Genomic DNA, 24,809 nt, shown 5'->3' with positions numbered 1-24,809 from the left:
TAAGTAACAAACAATGCAACAGGTTTAAGGAGGCCTGTGAAACCACAAGGTCAACTAATGGACATTAAGCCACTGGGGAGAAGAGGGAACACAATGCTGCCAGCAGCAGTTTATAGCAGTTTGTCATGGGATGTGACAGAAGCTGCATGATAATGCATAGAGAATTGGCACTTGGAATGCTGGAGACTCTGCAATGTACCCAGGCGTCACTGCTGAAGGAAGAATAAAAGGCTAGGAACTAAGTCCTTCACTCACAGAAAATTTTCAGTTAGTTACTCCTATGTGATCTCCATACCTTTATCTGTAAATGACCCACTACACTTTTGAATGCTAGATATTATGACAGCTGAATGAATAGGAGGGGAAATAAACATGACTACAGCAAAACCACTTTCATATTTGCTTTCTTAGAGTAACTGCAATGTCAGACTCTGTTACCACAAAAAGTTTGTGTAAAACCCAGCTACGTGATCAAGATCCTCTAGTGTTGGATGCTATACAAATACTGAATGAAAAATACAGTTTTTATCAGCCTGATAAAGCAGGGATCTTTATGCAGAAGGGGCCAACATTTATCAGCAGAGTGGATGCTTTTTTTGGAGGGGGCAGGTAAGACATTTTGATAAAGAAGAATATTAAAGAATCTTGTGAAGGAGGACTGTGAATTAATTTTGCTGCTATTTAAGTCGAGTACCTGTCATGTGTGAGAGTATGAATGAAATTAATTTTCAGAAGTCTGGGTAAACATCAAAGACATTATTTCATCATGCAGGTACCCAAAGATATACATAATTCAAACCTGTGTGTAACTGTTCACAAAGGCATATCTATCACTAGAAATTTTCTTTCACAATTGAAGTAGAGTATTGGCCTGAAGTTTGTATTGCTGCCATGGTTGGTGATACAGGGGTTTATTCAAATTTAAATATATCATTTCACAACAACATCACATCAGTCAAGCTGGTTCTACTTTAAATTGCTAATGCAGGCATAACAAATATTATACTCTAAAGAAACTGTTTCTTCTTATCTCTGAAATTAATTTTATGATTCTAGACTAGTCAATTTATATGCCTAAACTATTACGTGTTATGTAGATTCATTGATTAAGTTTGGGTATGATTTACTACTCAGTTAAAAATTGGTTGTAGTCTTAACTGAGGCAGTTCAGCAAAAGTCTCCATTTTAGATGGACAGACTTAGATTCCACAGTGTTGCAGGGTGAAATACAATTCCATGTTCAAGTAGTTGGTGTAATGGTTTAATCAAAGCTACAAATCTTGATGTCAAGCTGGTCCCACATCTTGATGTAAGATAAATATTGCTGAGCTATGTTTAGAGTATATGTACATACACCGAATACCTAAGACGTGGGGAAAAAATGTCCCGTAGTGGTTTTGTTTGTTTGTTTGTTTTGTATAGGCTTTTAAAGTTTCCTTTTTAAAATAGATATATCTCCTTCAGTGCACAATTAGTTGCAGATAGAAAAACTGTTTGACATGTTTCTTTAAAACTCCCCCACTGTGCCTATAAATCAGACAAAAGGTCAATTGTCTGCTGTTATTCAGACCTGCATTTAGCACTGTTTTCAGTGGAGAAAATCAGCTTAACACTCAATTAACACATGACATTTCTGTAATAGGACCTGGGAATTTCCATTGCCTTGTCCCACTTACCAGACCTCAATAGTAATTTGTGTATGGCACAGAACGAGTTAGAGAATCTCTGTGTATAAAGTCACTATGCAAAGGAACACTGACTATTTTTCAGATGTCACCACTAATTTTCTGCTCTGATCTCAGGTTTAACTACTTACAAATAGACACAAACATTTAGGTATTGCCAGGCATTTGGAAATCTTTGCAAATACAGGTAAATATCCAGAAAAAATTCTTCTAGCTAGAGTGTTTCTTTTACCTTTTTATGCTCAGAATGCTTTAAGATGTCTGAAGGGTACAGAATATAGCTCAATTACTCTAACTTCACTTCATTTGTTACTAGCATAATGAATTAACCCAAGTTGAAAACACATGGAATGTGTAGAAGACACTTTCACTCTACATGAACTTTTAGGGAGCCTGAATATGTTTTTTAATACATAGCAGTTTCCATGTAAATTAATATGTGGAGAAAGAGAAATTCAGTACATTTCAGGACATACTAGTATTAAATAGCCATAACCTCTCTGATAAACACAAGGGAAAAAAACATACACACTCCTCAAACTGTTTCACTTACCAGCTCCATTACAGGAATATTTTCTGTGCAGTTTACAATTCTGGGATCTCTCTACTATGAAATACATTCCTTTTGCAGGTTTTTTTCAAACCTCTACTAATATAATATTCTCCATTTTGAAAGCCTGGCTCAGCAATGACGATTTCATTTACTTCAAGTAATTTTTATTCAGTTGGTACAAAACTTGACCAAAGACCACAAATCTGAAAAAAAACCAATTTAGCTCCTCTAAGTGTGTTTTCCTATAGAAGAGATGTAGTCATGTTTCCTACACACTTAGCAAGGAAAAATGTTAAATCACTTAAATTGCTTTCTTCCAAGCACTGACAATTTTTTAACATATGCTCAGTTAATTTCAGTCTCAAATACTGGCAAAAATGTTTTTAGCTGTAAGATATCTGAGATGGGTTCATTTCTTTCCTGGTAAAAGTCAAGTCCAGTTAGCAGCTCCACATCCCGAACACGTGCAGAGTGTGCCTGAATTCTTTCTTCAACCCATTCGGAAAGTGTCTTATTTTCCTGCCAAAACAAATGAGAACAATGTTCAAGCACATAAAAGGCACCCTGTTGTTTGGTGGTGGTGTTAGACAACAGCCAGTGTTTGAACTGGTTTGACAGACTAAGGCTTCCAGTTGGTAAACCTTCTTTCATGTTTTCCTACAGATCTTTACAGCCTGGCATTTAGGGATCTCATTTGAATATAATCAAATGGATGTCCTCTCTCCCCACCTCCCAAGTAACAGAGAAGCAAAATTAAGCTGAAATGGCAAGAGTGACTTTTAACTACAAAGTACAGTTGAGTCATGTTTTAAACACATGGGTAAGGATAGTTTTAGTTAGAGTATAAATTAGCCCCAGTGCTCAGGCTAGCCAAATAATAGGCACCTGACAACCTGAACAAAGTCCTTACAGAAGCTCAGTCTTGCTTGTTGGACAGCAATAATAATTGCTAGATAAACGAGGAAAACAATGGGAATGTAAGCACTAATCAATCAAAAATGTTGTTATTCAATTCTTTTACTACAAAGTTTTTTTGCAAACAGATGGTAATTTGCTTTTCCGTTACTGATATCTGCTTCTGAGACAAATGGTTCACTAAATTTACGTCACTGCAATATAATTAATATAAAGTGCAATGATATTTGGGATTTGTTGCTAAACTTTAGAAATAACAGATGTTAATTTCTAAAGTATAAAGACTAATTCATTCATATTATTTACTTTGTGTATTTAGTCAACTCTCAACTACCAAAACAATTACTGGGCAGTTGTGGATTATCCACACCACAAATGGGGAGACACCCAACTTGTTTCTAAGCAGCACAAGACTGCACCTGTCTGAGTTATGAGTTCAAAGTTATAAATAAACCAAATAAACACAATTATATTGCTTCGAGGGCCAGTTCGAGTCTGTGCAGCTATACTTGTGTGTGGGGAGACTCTGTAATACACACAGTGAGCTAAGGAGCCTTCTTCATCGCAGAATTTATGGAACAGACACTCAGCTGGCTCAACAATACATAACAGACTCAGCTAATTTATTTTGTTTGCTACAAAACATGAGATCTACACTGTTAGTGATAAGCATAGATTTTATTTAATTCAAGTATGGATTTCAACTGCAGAACCATCCATCTAAATGCTACTGTCTAATTGCTGATAAAGGTGGAACGAAGGATTGAAGGAATCTTTCTAGCTACACTGAAGGAAGTAACACTCAAAGTCCTCTGATACCTCTGGAATAAGTTTATCCTGCAGCCTCACATAAAGCTATCTCATCAACCTGGTGGCTGTGCTGCTGTCTTCAGCTATTCTCAGGTGACAGCATTTCCAAGTCCTCCTGTCAAACCCTCCTTTCTTCCTTGCTTTCTTCCTTGCTTCCTATCAGCTCATTAGTTTCCTGCTACCTCTCCTGGAGCTTCTTGCTCTCCTAGTCATCGCTTTAGCTCTCAACTCACTCTCAGCTCATGAAGAATGAATTAATTAAACACTCAGACTTCTAAAGATTCACCAGATGACTGAATCCCACTGGGAATCAGTTCACAAAGCTCACTGGCACACAGGAGCATGGAAGTATACTTACAGCACAGCTTTCAGAGTTGTCAGGTCGATGAGGAATGATAAAAGACAAAGCATCCAAGGAGCCTGAACAGTTCAGTGGCGTATAGGACTTGTCCTTGCAGCTGGTCAGAACCACAAAGTAATGCGTTGGGACAGGGATTTCTGTATTGTTTACATGCCTACAAAACAAACATTAATTAAGGAATTTATCTAGATATCAATTATTAAAACCCTTGATGCCATTAAAACCATGATGCCATATAGAACTCAGCATAGATCTTTCACTACTATATGACCTTTATTTATTTTATAATTGAAATAAATACCTGATGGGATAGACAGCCTCACTATCTGTTTCATGAATAGCCAAACATGCATGGATTAGTCCTTTTCCTACAAGCAGTCTCACTGAAACTGTCAGAATCGCTTATGGGGCCAACACTCTATTTTGCCAAAGCCAGAGATCTCTACATCTGGAAGAGGCAGGATAGAGCATCGTATTTGCCCTTTGTTACGTTAAGAATTTCAACTACATGAAACTGAACTGGAGAAGAGTAATAAGAAAATTAGTTTCTGGTTCCTTGCCAGCAAGAAATGCCAGAATGATGACTTGTGGCTATGTGCTATAGAAACCAGCTTAGGATACCTGATTGAAAATGTCTTTGCCTGCCTTTTCTGGCTATTCTGTGAACATGGTCACTTTTGTGTATAAACTTATGAGGAGCTAAATACTTCTCAAATTTGCTGTACATTTTCCGTATCCAACGAAACACTGTCACTTAAATGATTATACTGCTTCGTATGACTGACTGTGCTGAATAAAACATGATTATTCCAAACTATAGACTTTATGTGGTTGACTGGGTATTACAGCATTCTGCCTGGAAGGAAGTTCTAGTCTCTCCTCCCTTCCACCCTCCTACTTTGTGGCAGAGCTGATTTTCCCATTCTCAAAATATTTTTGACAGATGTGGTATTAAGTCTAGCCTTGAATAAAACATCTCCAGTGACAGATTAAGTTGTGCATATTTCCCAGCACTTTTCTACTACATGTGTTCTTACTGTCACAAGGCATTTCCCCTATATTTGGAACAAGTGAAGTTGTTCGTTCTTACTCTGTTTTTCCCTCCTTCTGTCCCCATTCACTAACAGAAATAATTGGTATTTATCTTTTCTATTTCTCTTTTTAAAATATTTTAATGTAAGTCTTGTCTTATTCCTGTTTCTATACACAGATACATTTTTAAATGTATTTTGTTATGCTACCAAAGCTCACTAAAATGTACTTAGGACTTGTCAGACCTTCAAGTGACCTGTGTAAGCCATAGCTACACAAAGGTACCACTCAGGAATGTTACATGTTATGTTCCCAGTTGCATGATTCAGTGAAGGCAAACACAGAAATCTGATCTTTAATAAACCACATCAGTTCGAGACAACAGGGGGAAACAACTAACAGGTGAGTGAGCACAACACGAAAGTGAGAAAATTATGCTTAAACACATCTTCTGCATATTTAGATGTCATCTATTCTCCCAGTATTTCTGTTTCAGAGGCCCAAAAATCTAGGCATAAGCTTGGGAAGTTACTGGTCTGTATCTGTGCATGTGTACATAGATAGACATGTAACTGCAAAGCATTTTTCTCTTTACTAGAACTTCAACTTGAACAATACTGTATCTGTTTGCAAGAGCATTTGCTGTTGTATGAGTAACAGTGAATGTACTATAAAGGAAAATTACAAAGGAAAGACTCCTTTCTCCGTGATACTTGTTTCTTGTTCTTTTTGTAAGATGTTTATTTGTGTGGAAATACACTGGGAAATAATATGGAGTTTGACGTCTGGCTTTTTCATGTACTTACTGCTTAATTTCATCAAGAGTATCAAAATTGCCATCATAATTGTAATCAAATACTGGTCCACTGACAACATTTACTCCATTCCTTTCTCTAGCGTATTCCTGAAGAAGCACATTATGGAAATAGTCCCATATGTCTGTCATTAAAAGAGAACATAAGTATATTTAACATAAATTTGAAATTATTTCACTACTAAAGAAAAGGAACATATTTCCTTTTCCAGTATAGATAAATAATAAAAAGTTCTTAACTAAACTACCTGTAAAATCAACTCTTTGTTACACAAAATTTGGATTTCATCAGAAGAGACATACTCTCACTCACCATTGAAAGAAGCACAGTAAATATTATTATAGCTCTGCAAGGTCCATTGCACTACTGGAGATAATGCATTCGATCTGAAGCTGAAGCTACAACTCTAGAGCTGAGAGGTCATTCATTTCTGACCTATCTGCTAGTACCCACAATTGTGCCAATTAGTAGAAACTGAGATAGTGGCTTTGTGAGAGGAATATTTGCCACCTGAGAGTTGATTTGAACTTATGTCAAATATCACTAGGCAATCTAGTTTTCTTCACAGATGTTATTTGAGAAAATCAGTTTGTAGGATATAAGCTAGTGTGACTATTCAGATATTTAGAGATACCATGGCGAAAAAAGCAGATAGGTTTTGAAGGTTGATTTATGTCTTACTTAGGGTCTAGAGTAACTTCTGGTAAGTTTAAATCTTTTGCAGAGTTTTTATTGGAAAATTGGATTTTTCTTAATGTCTTTGATTTACTTGGAAGTTTAAAGCCACTTAGGTTTTCTGGATCTTTGTTTCTTATATGACATGAGTGAGTGAATTAATAAAAGAGGTCTGAATGCATTAAAAAGGTAGTTACATCATTGCTTTTCCTTGAGCTTTTTCCTTCCAGAATTCCTCTTTCTATCCTTTTTCCAGGAAAATGAGCCTAGGCCTAAGAGTAAGACAGGATGATATGCAGCTGTAGAAAATGTCTTATCAATGATTACAAACAAATGTGAGTCAGGCTGGATGGAAAGAGTTAATGTAGCTTACTGCACTTGTATAATAGCAACATCTGCCTGAAATAAATATTCCAAGGTTAATATTGTCTGGTTTGAGTTTCTGCTTGATGAAACAGGAACTATATCAGGGCATTGCTTCCAAACTTCATCCTGTCTTCTCTTGAGACCTTGCAAAAGGAAAGAAAAAGTGCCATTTTCATTTGCTTTGAGCATTTCCCCAGGGGCATGTTTTCATAGCCGGCTTTCCATGTTAGAAGAGCACAGAGGAGAGGAACAGAAAATTCGAAAGTGAACAGGTACACCTAAGCAAAGGTCAGACAGGACTGTGCACAGAAAAAACCCGTAACTTACATAAGTGCATTTTACAATTTCACACATCTGCTTTTAAAAAGTTTTAGGTGTGTTTGCACAAGATCTGGATATACTGCAGGCCATACATTAATGTTTTTAAGTCCTAATCATAGCTCTATCAAATCCAGAATGATAATTACAGAAAATTTATCAAAACTTTGCAACGTACCTGTGAAAGCTCTATACATGGGAACAATATTGCTGGTGAGTAAGGCATCATACTGTTCAACAGCAGGAGAACTGAAGTCTGTATAAAATAATGTATACATTAATGAAATACTATACAAAGACAAATTTGAATAATATATCACTATTAATAGCAGGTACATGTAATTTAATTACATTTTATGTTAATTCAATTTACATTTAACATTTAAATTTCCTGCTAGCCTGCAGAAGAGAGAATGCAACATATGAAGCCACATATTATACAACGACATTTATGTCTGCAGTTTATTATGCTGGATGGAAAACTTCCTTCATAATTATGGCAAATACTAATGAAGGATAAACAACATTTTGTCACGTGTAACATTTTAGATAAGAATTTTATAGTATTTGCCCATGCAGCAGGCTATAAAGGAACTATCAGACCATAACATCACACTGTTAATCACCTAATGCTTCCAGGCTATTCAGCTTTCATGAGATGTGTTTTCTTTTGATTTCCTCTCCCTCTGAAGTCCCCCAAACAGAAAGTACCTTCTGAAATATATCAAGTTGTGTGTCACCTTCGAGATATGCTGAAAAAAGCTCTGTGCCAGGACTGTTTCCTAACTGTTTGTAAATTAAATTGATATTTGAGCATGAGTGTATGATACTACTACAAATGTATCTCCAAATTAGTTTGTACAATCTATTCAATAAAGTAGTTTTCAAATTTGACAACAGGAAATGAATATGCATACAGAGGAAGAGGGACAGTCCAGTCCTTTACTCCAACCCTTTACATCTTTCCAACCAGTTTTCATCACATTCAAGATGTTCCATTTTTTAAAGAAAAACTTAAGCCTTCTAAACTGAAAATATTTACATACAAGTAGCAGTTGTCCTGCTTTTGGTCAGTCTGCAAACACTGGAAACCTTTTTCTGCCCAACATGCTGATCCGAAGAAATTTGTTTTGGTGTTTGGGTATATGTTTAAACATAAACCCACATCCAGCTGATTAAGACTTTCTAAGTTCTAGCTATAAAAAGCACCGTGCTCACTGGGAGGATAGAGGAAACTGCGGGTGAAGTTCAGCCCTTCTGGGTAATTGGAACAATTTTGGCTCCGAGCAACAGGGATTCTAACATCAGCCCGCAGACAGTCTGAAACAGTGGGAGGAAGAGCAGATGTGTTTTCCTGTGAAAAGAAGGGAAAAAAAAGTATTACACCCACAGCTGTGGCTTTGTATGGTTTTAACTTTCTAGAATGGACTTCATTGAATCTTCTCCTATTTTCACAGTGAATCAGGTCAATGCAAGTAATGGACAGTGATGTTTTCTGCCCAGTGTTTTTCCTCTACTTCTGTTTTTAGGTAATTCAGGGAAATCCTTATGCAGCATGTAAAACTCTAGTATCAAAACAAGGTTATACCTTACGCAAAAATGGGTGACAAGTTTGGCTCATCCATCACTTATATTTCTGGAAACACAAACTTGATGTCACATCCTCCTGGAAATGAGCTAGTGTATAAAGATGACACTGTCACCTCATCTTAGCATCTGAGGATGCCCATAATAAGAGTCTGTGCTGCTAAAAGTTAAAGCTACATAAATTCATAGTAAGTTCACTACATTTTACTGGCTAGCTTCACTAACTTCAACTGAGACGTGTTCACATGCACACTAGCTAAGAGCTGGCCAAAAGTGATTCTGACCACTATAATTGTTTCTATAACCTTTATTTTTTTCTATAACATTTTCTATAACCTTTATCGTAATTTTACAATAGCATAAGCTAAAACATCAGAATCTGCTTTTCTGTGTTTAACTGCATTTTCTTTTTCATACTCATTTACATGTAATTAGTTTTCATTTTGGTAAGAATGGAACATATTTATTTGCTTTATACATTTATAAACAGTAGTTAAACATCTAAATTGATTTTCAGTACATTGTTGATTTTGATCAGTTAAAACCAAGCAGAAATAAAGAAGTAGAATATTCTTCTTGTGCCTCTTTGTGCTCCTTGATTTAATTTCTTTATTTACTTTTATGAGGATTCCTGTAAATGCCCATATTATGGACAGGTTGTATATTAATGGCAAATAGATATACCACACGGAATACAATACAAAAGACTGCCTTTGACACCTGAGCAGATAAGCTGTCATTGTCAAGCAAATGTAAATCCAATAAAAAAACTTTCATTCAATTCATTTGAGCAATTTGTCCTTTCTAGTGTCCAAATCAATAAGGCAGGGTCATTTATTAAGAAATGAGATCTTGAAGTGATATGCAATGCCTCAAAACTTCAGAATCAGGAAAAAAAACATTCTTCACCACTTCAACAGCTTTAGCCATTTTGCTCCTTGTCTTTCGGATCAAAGAACCATGATGTCTTTTGAAGAAAACAATTACAACTAAAAACTGGCATTGCTTTTGTGATGCAGGTTATTGTCTTTTGACTAGCTAGTAATTAATGTTGAGAAGCATGAGTTATATGTATTACAGGACAGAATTTAAGCATCTGTACACTGAGCTTTAGTTCCAAAAATCCCAGTGATTTATACAGGTCTCATTGCTGTTTTCATGCAATTGCAGGATAGATTAGAATGTTATACATTCTGATATATTTTTATAGTAAACTTCAGTGATTCCACATAGCAAAGCTATTTAAATTCCTCAGGTGTCTTTTTGCAAAAAAAACTGCCTTCCTTCCTGGGAGGTGAGTATAAAACCTCAAGAAAATAAACGTCCTTCAATCTTAATTTTTCCTTTGACTGAGAATATTAAGTAACCAAAACTCTATCTGGCATCATTTATTTAAGATTTGTAACTATCTATTTTTCATAATATCCCTGATTCTGATATCACACGCAGGTACAATGATACTGTGTGGGCTTGGTCAGCCAGCACAGTTTCAAAACTTCCAAATCACATAAAACCAGCAAAACTCCAACCCGCATCACCCATTTTACTGTTTAAGCCCTTCTTGATAGCTACCTCATGTCAAGAAATGCACCACCTTACAAATTATGTAAATCACTGCATGGCCTTTATCCACAACATAAATAATCTAGGATGCAATAAAAAAATCCGTGGAAATTGCAATTTTCTGTCATTCCCAAGTATTGTAGCCAAAGCTTATAGTCGAGGGCATTAGCTGTATCCCTCTCTCCTTCTACTGCTGTTACAATTTATACAGCTTTTTTTCTCTCAATTAATACGTATTGTGATAAAAAATCATGATGTCAGCTTACTGTGTAAGGTAAGTCAGTCAGTGAGCGCTTATACTTAAAACCTTTCACCATTATGTCTCAGAGTATTACGGAGGAAATTTATTCTTTGCTATTCTTTCTATAGAAAACATATATTATAGTATTAGAATCTGCTGTGAACTATACCCTCCAATACTTCAGTCTCAGTTATTCACTGCTTCCCACAATGTTGAATAAAACCACTATAAGAAACTCCCACAAATACGTATTTCTGTTGATTTAGATGTTATATTGGGCAAGAACTTTCTTTATACACTACTTTTTCAACTAAGAATTTGGTTTTCAACAAAGGAAAATGTCTGAAAAGTTATTTGCTTTTTTGAACGTTTTGCTGCTGTTTCTGAAATATTAAAAAGACTCCAGCTCTGGTGGGACTTTTGAATCTTTTTAAAGCAAAATCAGAAAAAAGTCTTCCCACAATTAACTGGTTTTCATTAGGGTAATGCACTTTCATAGTAAGCGATAAGAGCAGTTGTTCAAATATGATGAAGTAAAAATAATCTTTGCTGAAACTGACATTTGTTTCACTAGACTTTAAGCCTTGTTAGAGCTGGATTTGTGATCCTTCACCCAGATTGTGAAAAATCAGTAGAAAGTATGGAGTAAAACTTTCTGAAATAGTAACATTCTGGCAGCATATATTTTATTAAAATAATTTCCCCATATTTGAGCTGATAAAATAAGAAATCATGTAGACATCAGTAACAGCTCTCTTAAGACAGAAAAATCAGTGGAAAAGTTATTTCCTCAGGGCAACTTAGAAAAAGAGTCAAATTATAGGAGGAATTAAGCACATGGATGTCCACTAGTTTACTGACCCTGAAAACTCAAACCATTTATTCCAGAGCACACACCCTTGAACTCACAGAGGTTCATTCAGCTATAATTAGAATTTTCTGAAATAATGTAACAGAGAGAAAATAAACAGAACATACAGAAATATGCATTAGGACAAACTGTCTTACAGAGTTGTACAAAGGTTCATGAATAGGAAAAACATAATGATATTCACAGGAAAGCTTATAAGCTTCTGGTTTGGGAAATCACAGCCTGATTTTCCTCAGGAATTGAAAGGCAAGTTGGAGCATTGTCTCAACAGCCTATTCCTTTTATAGAACAGGCTTAATGGAACCAGCTTACCAGCAGTTCTATTCTTCTGTATCTTTTGTGTCCCTAACAGATGGCCACTCTCACCTTTTTCACAGAATCACAGAATCACAGAATGTTAGGGATTGGAAGGGACCTCAAAAGATCATCTAGTCCAATCCCCCTGCCAGGGCAGGAACACCTAGGTGAGGTTACACAGGAAGGCGTCCAGGCGGGTTTCGAATGTCTCCAGAGAAGGAGACTCCACAACCTCCCTGGGCAGCCTGTTCCAGTGTTCCGTCACCCTCACTGTGAAGACGTTTCTTCTCACATTTAAGTGGAACCTCTTGTGTTCCAGCTTGAACCCATTACCCCTTGTCTTACTGTTGGTTGTCACCGAGAAGAGCCTGGCTCCATCCTCGTGACACCCACCCTTTATATATTTATAAACACTGATGAGGTCACCCCTCAGTCTCCTCTTCTCCAAGCTAAAGAGACCCAGCTCCCTCAGCCTTTCCTCATAAGGGAGATGCTCCACTCCCCTAATCATCTCTGTGGCCCTGCGCTGGACTCTCTCCAGCAGTTCCCTGTCCTTCTTGAACTGAGGGGCCCAGAACTGGACACAATATTCCAGATGAGGTCTCACCAGGGCAGAGTAGAGGGGAAGGAGAACCTCTCTTGACCTACTAACCACCCCCCTTCTAATACACCCCAGGATGCCATTGGCCTTCTTGGCCACAAGGGCACAGTGCTGGCTCATGGTCATCCTGCTGTCCACCAGGACCCCCAGGTCCCTTTCCCCTACACTGCTCTCTAATAGGTCATTCCCCAACCTGTACTGGAACCTGGGGTTGTTCCTGCCCAGATGCAAGACTCTACACTTGCCCTTGTTATATTTCATTAAATTTTTCCCTGCCCAACTCTCTAGCCTGTCCAGATCTCGCTGGATGGCAGCACAGCCTTCTGGAGTGTCAGCCACTCCTCCCAGCTTGGTGTCATCAGCAAACTTGCTGATAGTACACTCAATTCCCTCATCCAAGTCATTGATGAATATATTGAATAGTATTGGTCCCAGAACTGACCCTTGAGGCACTCCACTAGATACAGGCCTCCAACCAGACTCTGCCCCATTGATCACAACTCTCTGGCTTCTCTCCTTCAGCCAGTTTGCAGTCCACCTCACTACCCGATCATCCAGTCCACACTTCCTCAGTTTTGCCGTGAGGATGCTGTGGGAGACGGTGCCAAATGCTTTGCTGAAGTCAAGGTAGACCACATCCACTGCTCTGCCATCGTCAATACACCTTGTTACGTCTTCATAAAAGGCTATGAGGTTGGTCAAACACGACTTCTCCTTGGTGAAGCCATGTTGACTGTCCCTGATGACCCTCTTATCCTTGATAAGTCTTAAGATGGCACCAAGGATAAGGTGTTCCATCACTTTCCCAGGGATGGAGGTGAGGCTGACCGGTCTATCGTTGCCCGGGTCCTCCTTCTTGCCCTTTTGGAAGACCGGAGTGACATTTGCTTTCCTCCAGTCCTCAGGCACCTCTCCCGTTTCCCAAGACTTGGCAAAGATGATGGAGAGCGATCCAGCAATGACTTCAGCCAGCTCCCTCAGCACCCGCGAGTGCATCCCATCTGGAACCATGGATTTATGGATGTCCAGATTGCTTAAATGCTCCCTAACCCAGTCCTCATCAACTGAGGCAAACTCCTCCATTGCCCTGCCTTCCTCTGGGGCCTCAGGGGTAGGGGGCTCCTCAGGACAGCCTCCGGCAGAGTAGACAGAGACAAGGAAGGCATTCAGTAATCCTGCCTTCTCTGTATCTTCTGTCACCAGGGCACCCACCCCATTCATCAGTGGGCCTACATTGCCTCTGGTGTTAGTTTTATCTGCCATGTATTTGAAGAAGCTCTTCCTGTTGTCCTTGACCCCTCTCGCCAGGTTTAACTCTAAGGAGGCCTTAGCTTTCCTAGTTGCCTCCCTACATCCTCTGACAACAGCCTTATATTCTTCCCAAGTGGCCAGCCCCTCCTTCCATGATTTGTAAACTCTCCTCTTCCACTTGAGTTTGCCCAGCAGTTCCCTGTTTAACCACGCAGGTCTCCTGGCTCCCTTCCTTGACTTCCTGCGCGTCGGGATGCTCTGATCTTGAGCTTGGTAAACACTATTTTAAGATAGTTGAAACTTAAAAGATATCAAAGACAATTTTTCAGACATAAGGGTCTTAGTCACATGATATCCACCAGTCCTCAACCAGGATTTCTGATGAATGAACCACATTTTCACACTGTTAGATTACACATTTAAGAATAGTACAGATATTTGATAACTTACAGGCTTATTCACAGTGTATGCAGTCCACAGTGGCATCCAGATGTCATAGCTGTATCCACTCACATACTGATGATGCGAAAGGATGCAGTAGAGATTTTGCTTCTGAAGAACTCTGGGTCTCCCGTATGGCAAATGATCTGAGTTTGCCTTATTTACTAGAATTTAAACAATAATTATTGATTCATTCTTCTATAACATCTTGGATGGCACAACAGTTTAAGAGAGCAGAGAAAAATGTAAATTAAAACATTAATAAATACAAATAAAACCAACAGTAAGCATGGGCATGTGTTTCTTTAATCTCTTAGCTTCTGAGTGGAATACAAAAACTAGAAAATAGCTTTCGTGTTATGTTTAACATACAGAACTCAGTGTAATAGATCAGACTTGCAAATTCTTGTTTCTTCACAATTTCATACCAATATAAATCTTGTGAACTTATCTTGCCAGTGGAGTGCAATTTACATCTTATTTGACTCGGATAGGAAGCATTACAATGTTTCCTAAAATTTCCAGAAATACCACGAAAAAACACACAGTAATATCTACAGGAATTTTTGACCAGAGAAAGGCAAAATTATGGTTACAAGGTGGGGAACAAGAGTTATGGCAAATAGCCTGGAACTTCTCAGGCTTTCTCCAAAGATCACTGAAACCTTTATGGTTTTTTCCAAGATTTTAATGGGATTCAGATCTTGTTCCTATGCATAATTGTTGCTATAACAGTATCAATTAGCATTTTTTAAAGCAATGCAAAGAAAAAAAAGTTATGCTTCCTACCTGGCTTTCCTACTTCACTTTAAATTGTAAATAATATTGCAAAAACTCCCACTGAAACCAAAAATGTAAAATCTAAACCAGGCATAGATTTAAAAATATTGCTGTCCTTTTCATTTCTTGCTACTTACCTTCTTCTGTAGTGAGATTTAACCTCTCATTTAGTACTGAAACATCTGATATCTGTAAAATATAAGACAACCATTCAAAATAAACCCAGTTTAGACAAAAAAAAAGCGAACACACTTGACAAAGATGATTAAAAGATCCCACAAGCCCCTACTTACATTCACACATGTGCATCCCAGATCATCTACAGGAGTCAGATAAGAAATTGGACATGAAGAAGGAGATGAGTCTTCATTTGCATGTGAAGGATTGTAAAAAGGTGTTTTTAAGAGGTGATTCAAGCTTCCATGTGTTCCGTTGTTTGGTGCCGGTGCAATATGAAGCAAATCTGTTGAAACATTTGGAATTTGTAAATATACTTTAAAGCTATTTTAAGACTAAAATAGCATTTTCAAAAGTCATATTTCCAATTCTATGCATTTCCTACACATTCATTCTAAATATAGAAGAAATAGCTTATTCAGTTATCTAACCTATTACGGTAACTACTACCATCAACTTGCAATTTTCTAGATGGGAAGGTTCATTTCTATCTTCCACTGCATAAAGAATTGGTAATTATATATTTGAGTACTGTTGATACAGTTTTATACATGGCCATAACATTCATAAAATTAAATAGTTTAATGCAGACTACAAATCTGATTGCAACCAGATCACATTGTGAAGCATATTAGCCTATTGCAGTTCTGTGTGATGCCTTAATCCATATTTTCTGGGGCACATACTTCCTAACTGGTCACTGCTGGCACCGCTTTGGTCCACCTCAAGTTATAAGCAAGAGCAGTAACTCTCTACAATATTCTTATCCCAAAATTATTCCGCAGGCACCATTTCAGCAGCAAGCCCATGTGGCAGGAGAGCTTCTCTCTGATTCTTTAGTGGACTCCTTCTGCAATCAGAAACAACCTTCAAAGCAGAAAAGTTTCTGGCAGTTAATTTTTGGCACTGTGCAGAAGGCAAAAGAGCATGGCTTCAGTGTTTTGTGTGAAAAACCTAGCTTCTGAATGAGTTAGCTGTATTTTTAATTACTCTTCTTTTAGCTCTTAAAACACGGGTATTTGAAAATGCCATTGTTTTATCATCTAAAGTACTGGAGTGGTTCTACTCACCACACATAAGGTTACATTGTTTTATCATCTAAAGTACTGGAGTGGTTCTACTCACCACACATAAGGTTATAAACCTCGATGTTTTCAAAAGCATCCACTTCTGTTTGCTCTTTAAAGCTTGGGCCATATGCTAAGAAAATAGCCTAGATTGTAATAAAACAAAAGTTGTTATCTAAAGGAATCCAAATTAAAAAACAATACAGTTGCATTTTATGGAAACAGGGACATTGGAACAAAATGCAGTCTTTTCAAAGTCACAAAAATTAAAATACAGGATTGTTCTGGTAAAGAAGGCAAATTTTGCCCATTGCATATAATTTGAAGAAAAATGCAAAACATAAATTCATTTTTCAGGATACTTTAAACTATATAATTAATTGGGAGAGGCAGAGTTGTTCTTTAATATTTTGATGCATACTTACAAAAAATATTATTTACTATGTTTCAAATTCACACCTTTTTATGTTTTCATTGCAACAGTCAGTAACAATGACATTTCAACAAATGCAGTTATGACACTCACAGATCCTATCTAAAGGCTAATATTGGGCTAGAAATATAAGCACTGGGGAGTTGGGGTTTCTTTTCTTTCTTTTCTTTCTTTTCTCTCTCTCTTTCTTTCTTTTCTCTCTTTCTTTCTCTCTTTTTTTCTTTCTCTCTCTCTTTCTGTCTCTCTTTCTCAAAAGTGTTTGGGTCACTTCAGAGCCTATAGCCATGGCCAAGGAGCAGGGAACTGGGGAGACTCATCCCAAGCTCAGCAGAGTCCTACATCAGTACCACCGATGGTACAATGTAGTGCTGGGCAGCCCTTGCTGGGGTCTGCAAGCGTTGTAGCAGAACACTGAAACTCCTTACAGTCTCACATTAGTTTCTATTATACTATTTTATAAGCCTCCTGAGCTGCCTGCTGTAAGATACAGGAAACATGACTAAACAGGACAATGACTTGTTCTGAAATAATATTCTTATGTTCCTATAGCAGAAAAGGATTTTTTTAATTTGCTTTTAAAAGACAACATTAAGACATTTTGCTCCTTCATAAAGCCAAGAAATTTCCTTAGTCATTGTGACACCAGCATAAGGTGATCTATGATTAAAGTTTCCATGTTAACCAGAATTTACTTTTTCTTTCCATACAAACATTCAGCACCATTCTGATCAGTATATTGACATGTGGTTTTAATAGCGTTATAAAGATCTGGAAGAATCTGATTCTTAGGCACAAAACATGGGACTACTAGTGGCATGGCCTACCTTACATAAAGGTTCACTTCGCAGTAAGTTCATGGAAAACTAAAAGCTCAAGACCTCAAAATATTTTCACTATAACCAGAAGTGAAAATGAGACAAAACTGCAATACAAGCTATACTAACATACAGGTTATACAACTGACTTTTTTGCTCTGATGATATGATTAAGTCCTGTAAGATAAGCTGAGACAATGAGATTGAGTTTATTTGGGCACACAGGCTTTCAGACGTTCAACTGAACTCCCAGAGCCTAGGGAGATTTTTCAGTCATTGCCTCAGTAAAAGAAAGAAAGAATGAAAGAATTCAGTGTCCCATAGCTAAACACGGAATGCTTGGTTTACCGTAGTCTATCTGGCTCTGGAGTTAATGTGAGCCCAGATAAGTTCTGCTACAGGATCCCAAGGAAGCAGGCCTTGTAAAGATCAATGAAGGGCAATACAAATATGTGGACCTAGTATATGTTCACTGCTTACATGTCTGGGTGACGTGGAAGAAAAAGCACGCCGCAAAACATTATATATTCTACATTCTGGTGGTTCACCTAGCACATCATGGTTTTCTATATAAGGTGCAAGACTTGAACAGAAATCATCTTACCTCCATACTTTTAAATTCATTGTTATAGCCATGGTTACCCCTATCACAATTTGTGTAAGTTCCATCCCTAAGGAAAAAACATCACGTAGTGTAAATAAAAATGCCACAAATAGAACCAGTTAATAACAGCCATCCTGAATCACCGGACTCTGGATCACGTCTTAAGAACTGACTCTGGCATAATAATGTAGTACTTTTTGCTCATCCAGTGTTCACTTTTATGAAGATCTCTTTCTTCTGTAACAGAGATTGCCATAGACAGAAATAAAGTATCCTAGGTCTCTACTGAGTGTACAATTAATAGATGTTTTCAAAATGAATTGAAAAAAATGGCTAATTCTTCCGTTATATTCTGTGGTATCTGCATTTTAATAAAGAACTTATAATGGGAAAACACAGTTGTTAGCCTCTGTGGAACAATATAAATAAGACTGCAAGGGATTTTGCCTTATATTTTCACCATGGATTCTAAAGGGTGAAGAAGAGACGTGGATGTGTGTGGGGGGTTATAGAATTAATAACATGTCAGAATAGTCCGAGTTATAATGACTAACACTTGTTTTAATTTACCCGTTGCTGAGAGACATGGAAAGATAAAGAGACAGTCATCCCATACTGATTCAATGCACAGCTGTCAAGCACATGTATCCTGTTTTCAGAAGTGCAATAACGTTTGAGCACAGTTTAAAAGTGGATGAATATGAGACTTTTCAGTGCACATTTCTTTTTATATGTCCAGGACAATTATTTGGTTGCATCAAAACAAGCAATGAAGTCATATACTGACCAGGCATTTTCTAGTATTTGAAGGGTCTTGAAATTCCATGTTGGCTCATGCTTCTCCAACTGCAACACTGTAGCTCAGTAAATACAGTATTGCTACTAACACCACAGGTTTTGTATTGAGTTTTCAAAGCCTCAGGACTAAGGCTTGTCTGAACTGCTCTTGACTTGCTCAGGGCTATATTTTTATTGTTTAGCTCTTACAGCAATTTTCTGTAATGACAAGGCGGTTATGTCTAATTTGTTATCTTATCAGCGTATCTCTGCATGGCAAAGATAGTTTTTATATAAACAGCAGCAACAACCAGTTATTCTGTGTAGAATGGAGACCCCAAGGCTAGAAACAACTCACCGATGGACAATTAAAGAAATGCAGACCTCGAACTGAGTGAAGCCAGACTTAGAGGTAAGAAAGAGAAAAAAGAACAAATATCTAACACATGTAGAATGTGCCATATCTAGTGAACTGAGATGTCATGTTAACTTGCAGGCCAGTGAAGAATGAGCTAGCTGTAGTGTTAGCATACATATAGGAAGGACTCCATTCGGATCACAGAGTGAGGAAGAAGAAACATCGACATATTCCTCCTGATGAAGGACACATGATGCTGATTACCGGCCATATCCACACATGCACCAGAATGAAGCCATCGACATTAGGAGCCAGAAGGGTGGTGGAGGGGTGACGGTAACACCAGGAAAGGGACTAAATACTGAGAAGGCTTTGTATAACAATTTTCACTGCATTATTTTAGAGTCTTTTTCTATGTAGTAGTATTCACTTCTTTATTTTCTTTTTTCTTTCTTTTTTTTCTGTAAAAATTTTATCTGGAGTAATGATGATTCTTTTGTTAGACTGTTAAGATTCAAATCATACTAACAATACATTTTTGGCTTTATGTATAAGGCATTTTCCCTTTTTACACATAGTGAGATTTTAAACGTAGCAAACAGAAACGGAACAAGTCTAAAGCAAAACAGGAAATGAGGCAGCTGTGAAGGAAATTAAAAGGTTGAGAATGGGGCGAAAAACATAAAAATAATACTCACAAAGATAAGATAACAGGCACAAAAATTACATTACCTCACAGCCAGCCACTGTTGATCCACCAAAAGATGAACTTTATCAATACGAATGTTGTTAGCATAGTGGAATCGTTTTGGCAAGTCAGGCGTCAGATAAGGCTTGAAGTGCTGAGGAGTTCTTTTGCACTGTGCAAGAGGAAACAGCCATGAGTTTTGCTCAGTGTCAAAAATAAACCCAACATTCAAAATTATGACAAACATCTTAGTGACAGGAATGTAAGCACAAAGCCCATTATTCACAGACAGCTTCTCAGATAACCTGCAGATCTAATTTTTGGCCCAAGAAGCAATGAAAGGAAAAGCAGCTTTTTTTGGAACTGTTTGAAATACAGTACTATAATGTGTATAGCAAGTTCACAAATACTGTGGTAAAAGTAGTCCTAAGGATCAAAGACATTTAGTAGTCATGTTTAGTCTATATGTCCATACTAATGTCACTGGCATCTAGTATGTAAGATTATACTATACAAGAGAAGGTTCCCTGGCAGTTTATTTCTGCCATCTTCTACTACTTTACCATTCAATAAATAACAAAGAAAACCAAGTAGAAATAATGTGGCACAGTCTAGGCTTCCAGTTGCAAGACTGAACATGTACTCTCATGCCATGTAAATATCCAATGCTCAGCTGTTAGCTAAAGGCCTTAGCTTTTACATCCACATTTAATGTGTTAATATAACTGTTGTGTTAGCAGACATGCCATGAGTGAGTTTGGCATTGAAAGCCTAATGACAACTACATGACATACCGCAAAGTTTTAACTACATATGGCCATGAGGAGCCATTCCAGCTGGCTGCAAGCATTATGGCAATGTTTCAGAAGTGTTGCTCTTGACCAGGAATCCAGCACTGGGACAACATAGAACTTCTAAACTGCTGAGGGAAGAGCTGCTCAGAAGCTGGGTAAGCTAGAGAAGTCAATCTCTTTTACCACACAGGCTGTACAAACTATAGCATGCTTGGAGTCTGCTCTGACATCTTCACCTTCAAGTACTAGAGTCATATACTCTGCACAGGATGACATGACCATGTGAAATGAGAGTAAGCATGCCCGGATATTCATCAAAGCAGCATAGTGGAATCCAGGAACATGAAAAAGAAGGATTCAATGGGTTTGCTAGCCAAGGAGAGGAGGTCATTCTACAAAGGATAGTCTGATAGAAGAGAAAAATACAGGAAATCAACATACAATATGACTCTATGCCTATTGCATAGCAATTAATATACAACACACAACCCTTTTCTTTGCCCAAAACCCTAGTTCTAAGAACTCGAAAGGGGCAAAATACAGAAGCTCTAAGTATTCATTACTAGAAAAGGAAAGAGGAAGTGCCCCGACACCAGGCTATTATTGTAAGGCAGAGATGTCCCATCTCTGTAACTATTAGCAGCTGCAGTTGCAACTGGGGCTGAGAACACGCAAATTGTGCTATTCCCCTCACGCTAATGTTCTTTGATATGAAAGGCTCTACATCATACGATGGAGTAGGGGATATAGTACTGAAAAAACTCCTTCTGCTATTCTCAACCATTGATATCCTACTCCCACACCTACTTTGGATGCTGGGGAATAAAAGACATGTTCTTAGGTATGTGGAATCAAGCAAAAATTAGACAGGAATGTTCACTGCCCTTTGGACTTCAGTGGCAGGCAAAAGCTACATGCAATTTGGCACAACTGAGTTGTTCAACAGGTTAAAGGAAGACCTCTAGTGGTGATTTATCAGAAATATACCCAGCTGAGACAGCCCTGAATTTTGCCTAGCTGAGTGCATTTATTCTAAAAGTATCAGAATACCTGTCTATTGCTTGGCCTAGGACTCGTCACAGAATAGAAAACAAACTGGCAATGAAGGAAAGAATGGAAAATTATGACAATACATAAAAAGCAAGCAGTTTAAATGTTTAACTCACTGTAAATTATAAATGCATAGAAATACAAAAAGACAACTCTCCTACAAGCATTTTAGCTTGTCCACTACCTTCATCCCACATGCATTAAAGCATATCTCAAACACTACCAAAAAAAAAAAGCCACCAAATTATCTATCTAAAAAAGTATAAGGACTGTCACATCTTATCATGTTCCAGTAACAGAAATAAGCTTGGTCTTCCTAGTTTTGCACTCCGTTCTGCATTCCTTTGTTTGCACCCCCTTCAGAACTCAGTTGTCAGGAGTGTACCCACAAGGATCAATGGTCTATGTGGGAGACAAAGACAAGCTTGGACCTGCTCTGAAGTGCTACATCCACCCAGTACGGCAGAGACCCCACCAGAACTATCAGGATGGGGCCCAGTGCAGCATACCTAAAAGCACTGCAAGCACTTAAGTAATACATCATAAAAGATCCTAAAAGAGCCATACTGCCTCATGCCAAAGACCCATCTTGCCTAGTACTCTGTTTCCAATCAGATCTCCAAAATGTCCAGAATCAGATACTTAGAGAAAGTGTGGAAAAACAAGTCAAGTACTGAATGAACCTTCTTTCTTGTACCTGCTCAGTTTACTCTAGGCCTCAGGGATTTCTTAAGTCAGAGCTTGCTTGTGGATCATGTTTAAGAGCCCTTACAGGCCTGTTCTCCATTAGTTTGTCTAAAATGCTCCCTTCCCATTTATATTTCCAGCCTCTGCAGCACACTGTGTCAATATACTCTACAACATCATTATCTGCTGTGTGGAGAAGTTATGTTAACCTAGCCTGGGTGCAGCATTTGTGGTCCAGACCTAACAGGTGCCTACTGTCGAAAGCATCTCTGTGCTGTATTATGTTCTATAGTGAAGGTATACTCTATTTTCTCCACAGGAAGTCAGATGCTTCTTCTCGTTCAAAGTGAAGTTCAGAAAACTCTTTTGCTCTGAACAGAGATCACTCATGGCAAATCTTTGTACATCATATTTCAACAACTTGCAGAACTGCCTCCCATGGTACACTGGAGTCAGTACGCTATTTAAACTGGCACTGTAGTCTCAGTCTTTCACGAGCTGTGCTTTTTGATCAGATTCTTATATAAGAGGAACTATGAGGAAAAACTATGAAAATATTTACTCACTGTGAGGTTTTTAACAACTCCTTCTGAGTCAACTGTTAAAAAAAGAAAAGATGAATTAACATACATTCAAACAGTTGAAGGTCCAAAGCCTCATGAGAAAAATTTCAACATGTTTTTTATCTGTAAAATTCAATTTCTTCAATAGCCTGGGAAGATTATGGTAACCATAACCTTCCATGGGTAGGAATGTTATGTTTCCAAAGGTACTTTGGGTACATCAAGACAGATTGTAGAAAACTGCTGTAGGGATGACTGCCTACACCTAAAGCTGACATCTCATTAGAACCAAATTTTCTTCTCCCACCTAACCTCTGTTTGATGTATAACCTTTTTTACGTTGAAGTGGACCTGGAGCACCTGTCTTTTATTCCACTTCCAGCAGCAGTCACAGAGAAAAATCCAGTCTGTCTTGGTACTTTCACTTTCCTCAAAGAGTGACTTTAACCTTTTGACATTAGCTTTCTAAAAATAAATCTGAGCAATTTACAGAAGGAAAATTCCTTCAGAAAAAGTAAGACCATTAGAGGAAATGAGACAACAACTATATCGAGATTAAGACATGTACAAGACATCATTATCCTCTCCTCTGCTTATTACTCTGCTCCTATGTGACTTAGACTGTGTTCTACTTAAACCAAGGAAAGTCTGCTTTATGTTGTGCCTACAAATACAAATCTGCAAATCTACAAATATAAATCTGCTCTATATTGTGCCTACAAATATAAGTGCGAATAGAAAAATAAATAAAAAATACATTGGGATCCCAGCTCTTATTTGAGATCTGCAAGAATTTTGCCTTTCAGAATACTTTATTAATTCTATAAACTCACTAAATAGAGCACTTCCATGGTTTTACCTCTCTCCATTCTTTTCCTTGATATGGAAAGCTTTGGGTTTTTTGGTTGGTTGGTTGGTTTTTTGTTTTCAGTCTGGTACCACGGTATCTATTCCAAGTCAGAGTTGGCTCACATGGTTTCAATTTTGTGTTCTTTTGTGATACTAGCTAAAGGGCTCAACCAAGGCTTAGATCCCACTGTAATAAGATTCAGATTCCATAACTTTGTAGACACAGTCACAAATAGTCACTGCTTCAAAAAGGCTGACTCTGCCAATGTTGCACAAGAACTCGGTGAAGAGCAATGCACTTATGAAACACCTGAAGTTCCACTTCAAAACAATAAAACTATCTCTACTTGATCTTTCCACGTGCCAAGAAAATGCAAATCAGAGTCTGCAACAAGCTTTTCTAACCTTCAATTTCATCTAAAGGCATTGCTCTTGCAAAAAACAAAACCAAAACACAACAAACTTCCGTGGATGTTTAAGCCAGGTTAAGTGAAACAGAAGGCTGTTTACTCTGCTGATTACTACTGATTATCCATTTTTCCTACTTATTTATTTATTTCCTGTTAATATTGACTGCGAAATCCCAGAATTAGTCTGCACTTACAGGTAAAATAGTTATCTGGAACATTTCTTGCTCGAATGCGAGCTGCAGGCCCAGCATACATATAGAAATCAATCTGTTTGAAGTAATCGGTCATATATTCTAATTGTTTGCAGTAGGTCATGTCCATCCCTAAAGAACAATACAGGAAAAGGGGGTTTTTTATGTACAATATATAGCAAAG

The 24,809-nt window shown here is 37.7% G+C and overlaps 1 protein-coding gene across 1 annotated transcript in view; it reads right to left on the bottom strand.

The window, feature by feature from the left end:
- Positions 1–2,583: 2,583 nt before the first annotated feature.
- Positions 2,584–24,809, bottom strand: part of ENPP3 (ectonucleotide pyrophosphatase/phosphodiesterase 3) — a 42,263-nt gene continuing 20,037 nt past the window's right edge. Inside the window, exons 13-25 of the mRNA XM_065632608.1 lie at positions 24,629–24,757; positions 23,179–23,210; positions 20,126–20,253; positions 18,259–18,325; positions 16,465–16,552; positions 15,456–15,625; positions 15,300–15,351; positions 14,392–14,546; positions 8,749–8,884; positions 7,709–7,786; positions 6,163–6,295; positions 4,322–4,478; positions 2,584–2,757 (exon numbers count right to left, since the gene is read on the bottom strand). Of these exons, the coding sequence (XP_065488680.1) occupies positions 2,584–2,757; positions 4,322–4,478; positions 6,163–6,295; positions 7,709–7,786; positions 8,749–8,884; positions 14,392–14,546; positions 15,300–15,351; positions 15,456–15,625; positions 16,465–16,552; positions 18,259–18,325; positions 20,126–20,253; positions 23,179–23,210; positions 24,629–24,757 (1,499 nt within the window). The remainder of the gene's footprint in view (positions 2,758–4,321; positions 4,479–6,162; positions 6,296–7,708; positions 7,787–8,748; positions 8,885–14,391; positions 14,547–15,299; positions 15,352–15,455; positions 15,626–16,464; positions 16,553–18,258; positions 18,326–20,125; positions 20,254–23,178; positions 23,211–24,628; positions 24,758–24,809) is intronic.

Source organism: Caloenas nicobarica, chromosome 3 (genome assembly GCF_036013445.1).
Source record: "Caloenas nicobarica isolate bCalNic1 chromosome 3, bCalNic1.hap1, whole genome shotgun sequence".
Classification (NCBI taxonomy): Eukaryota; Metazoa; Chordata; class Aves; order Columbiformes; family Columbidae; genus Caloenas; species Caloenas nicobarica.
This window is presented reverse-complemented; position numbering and strand designations above follow the sequence as displayed.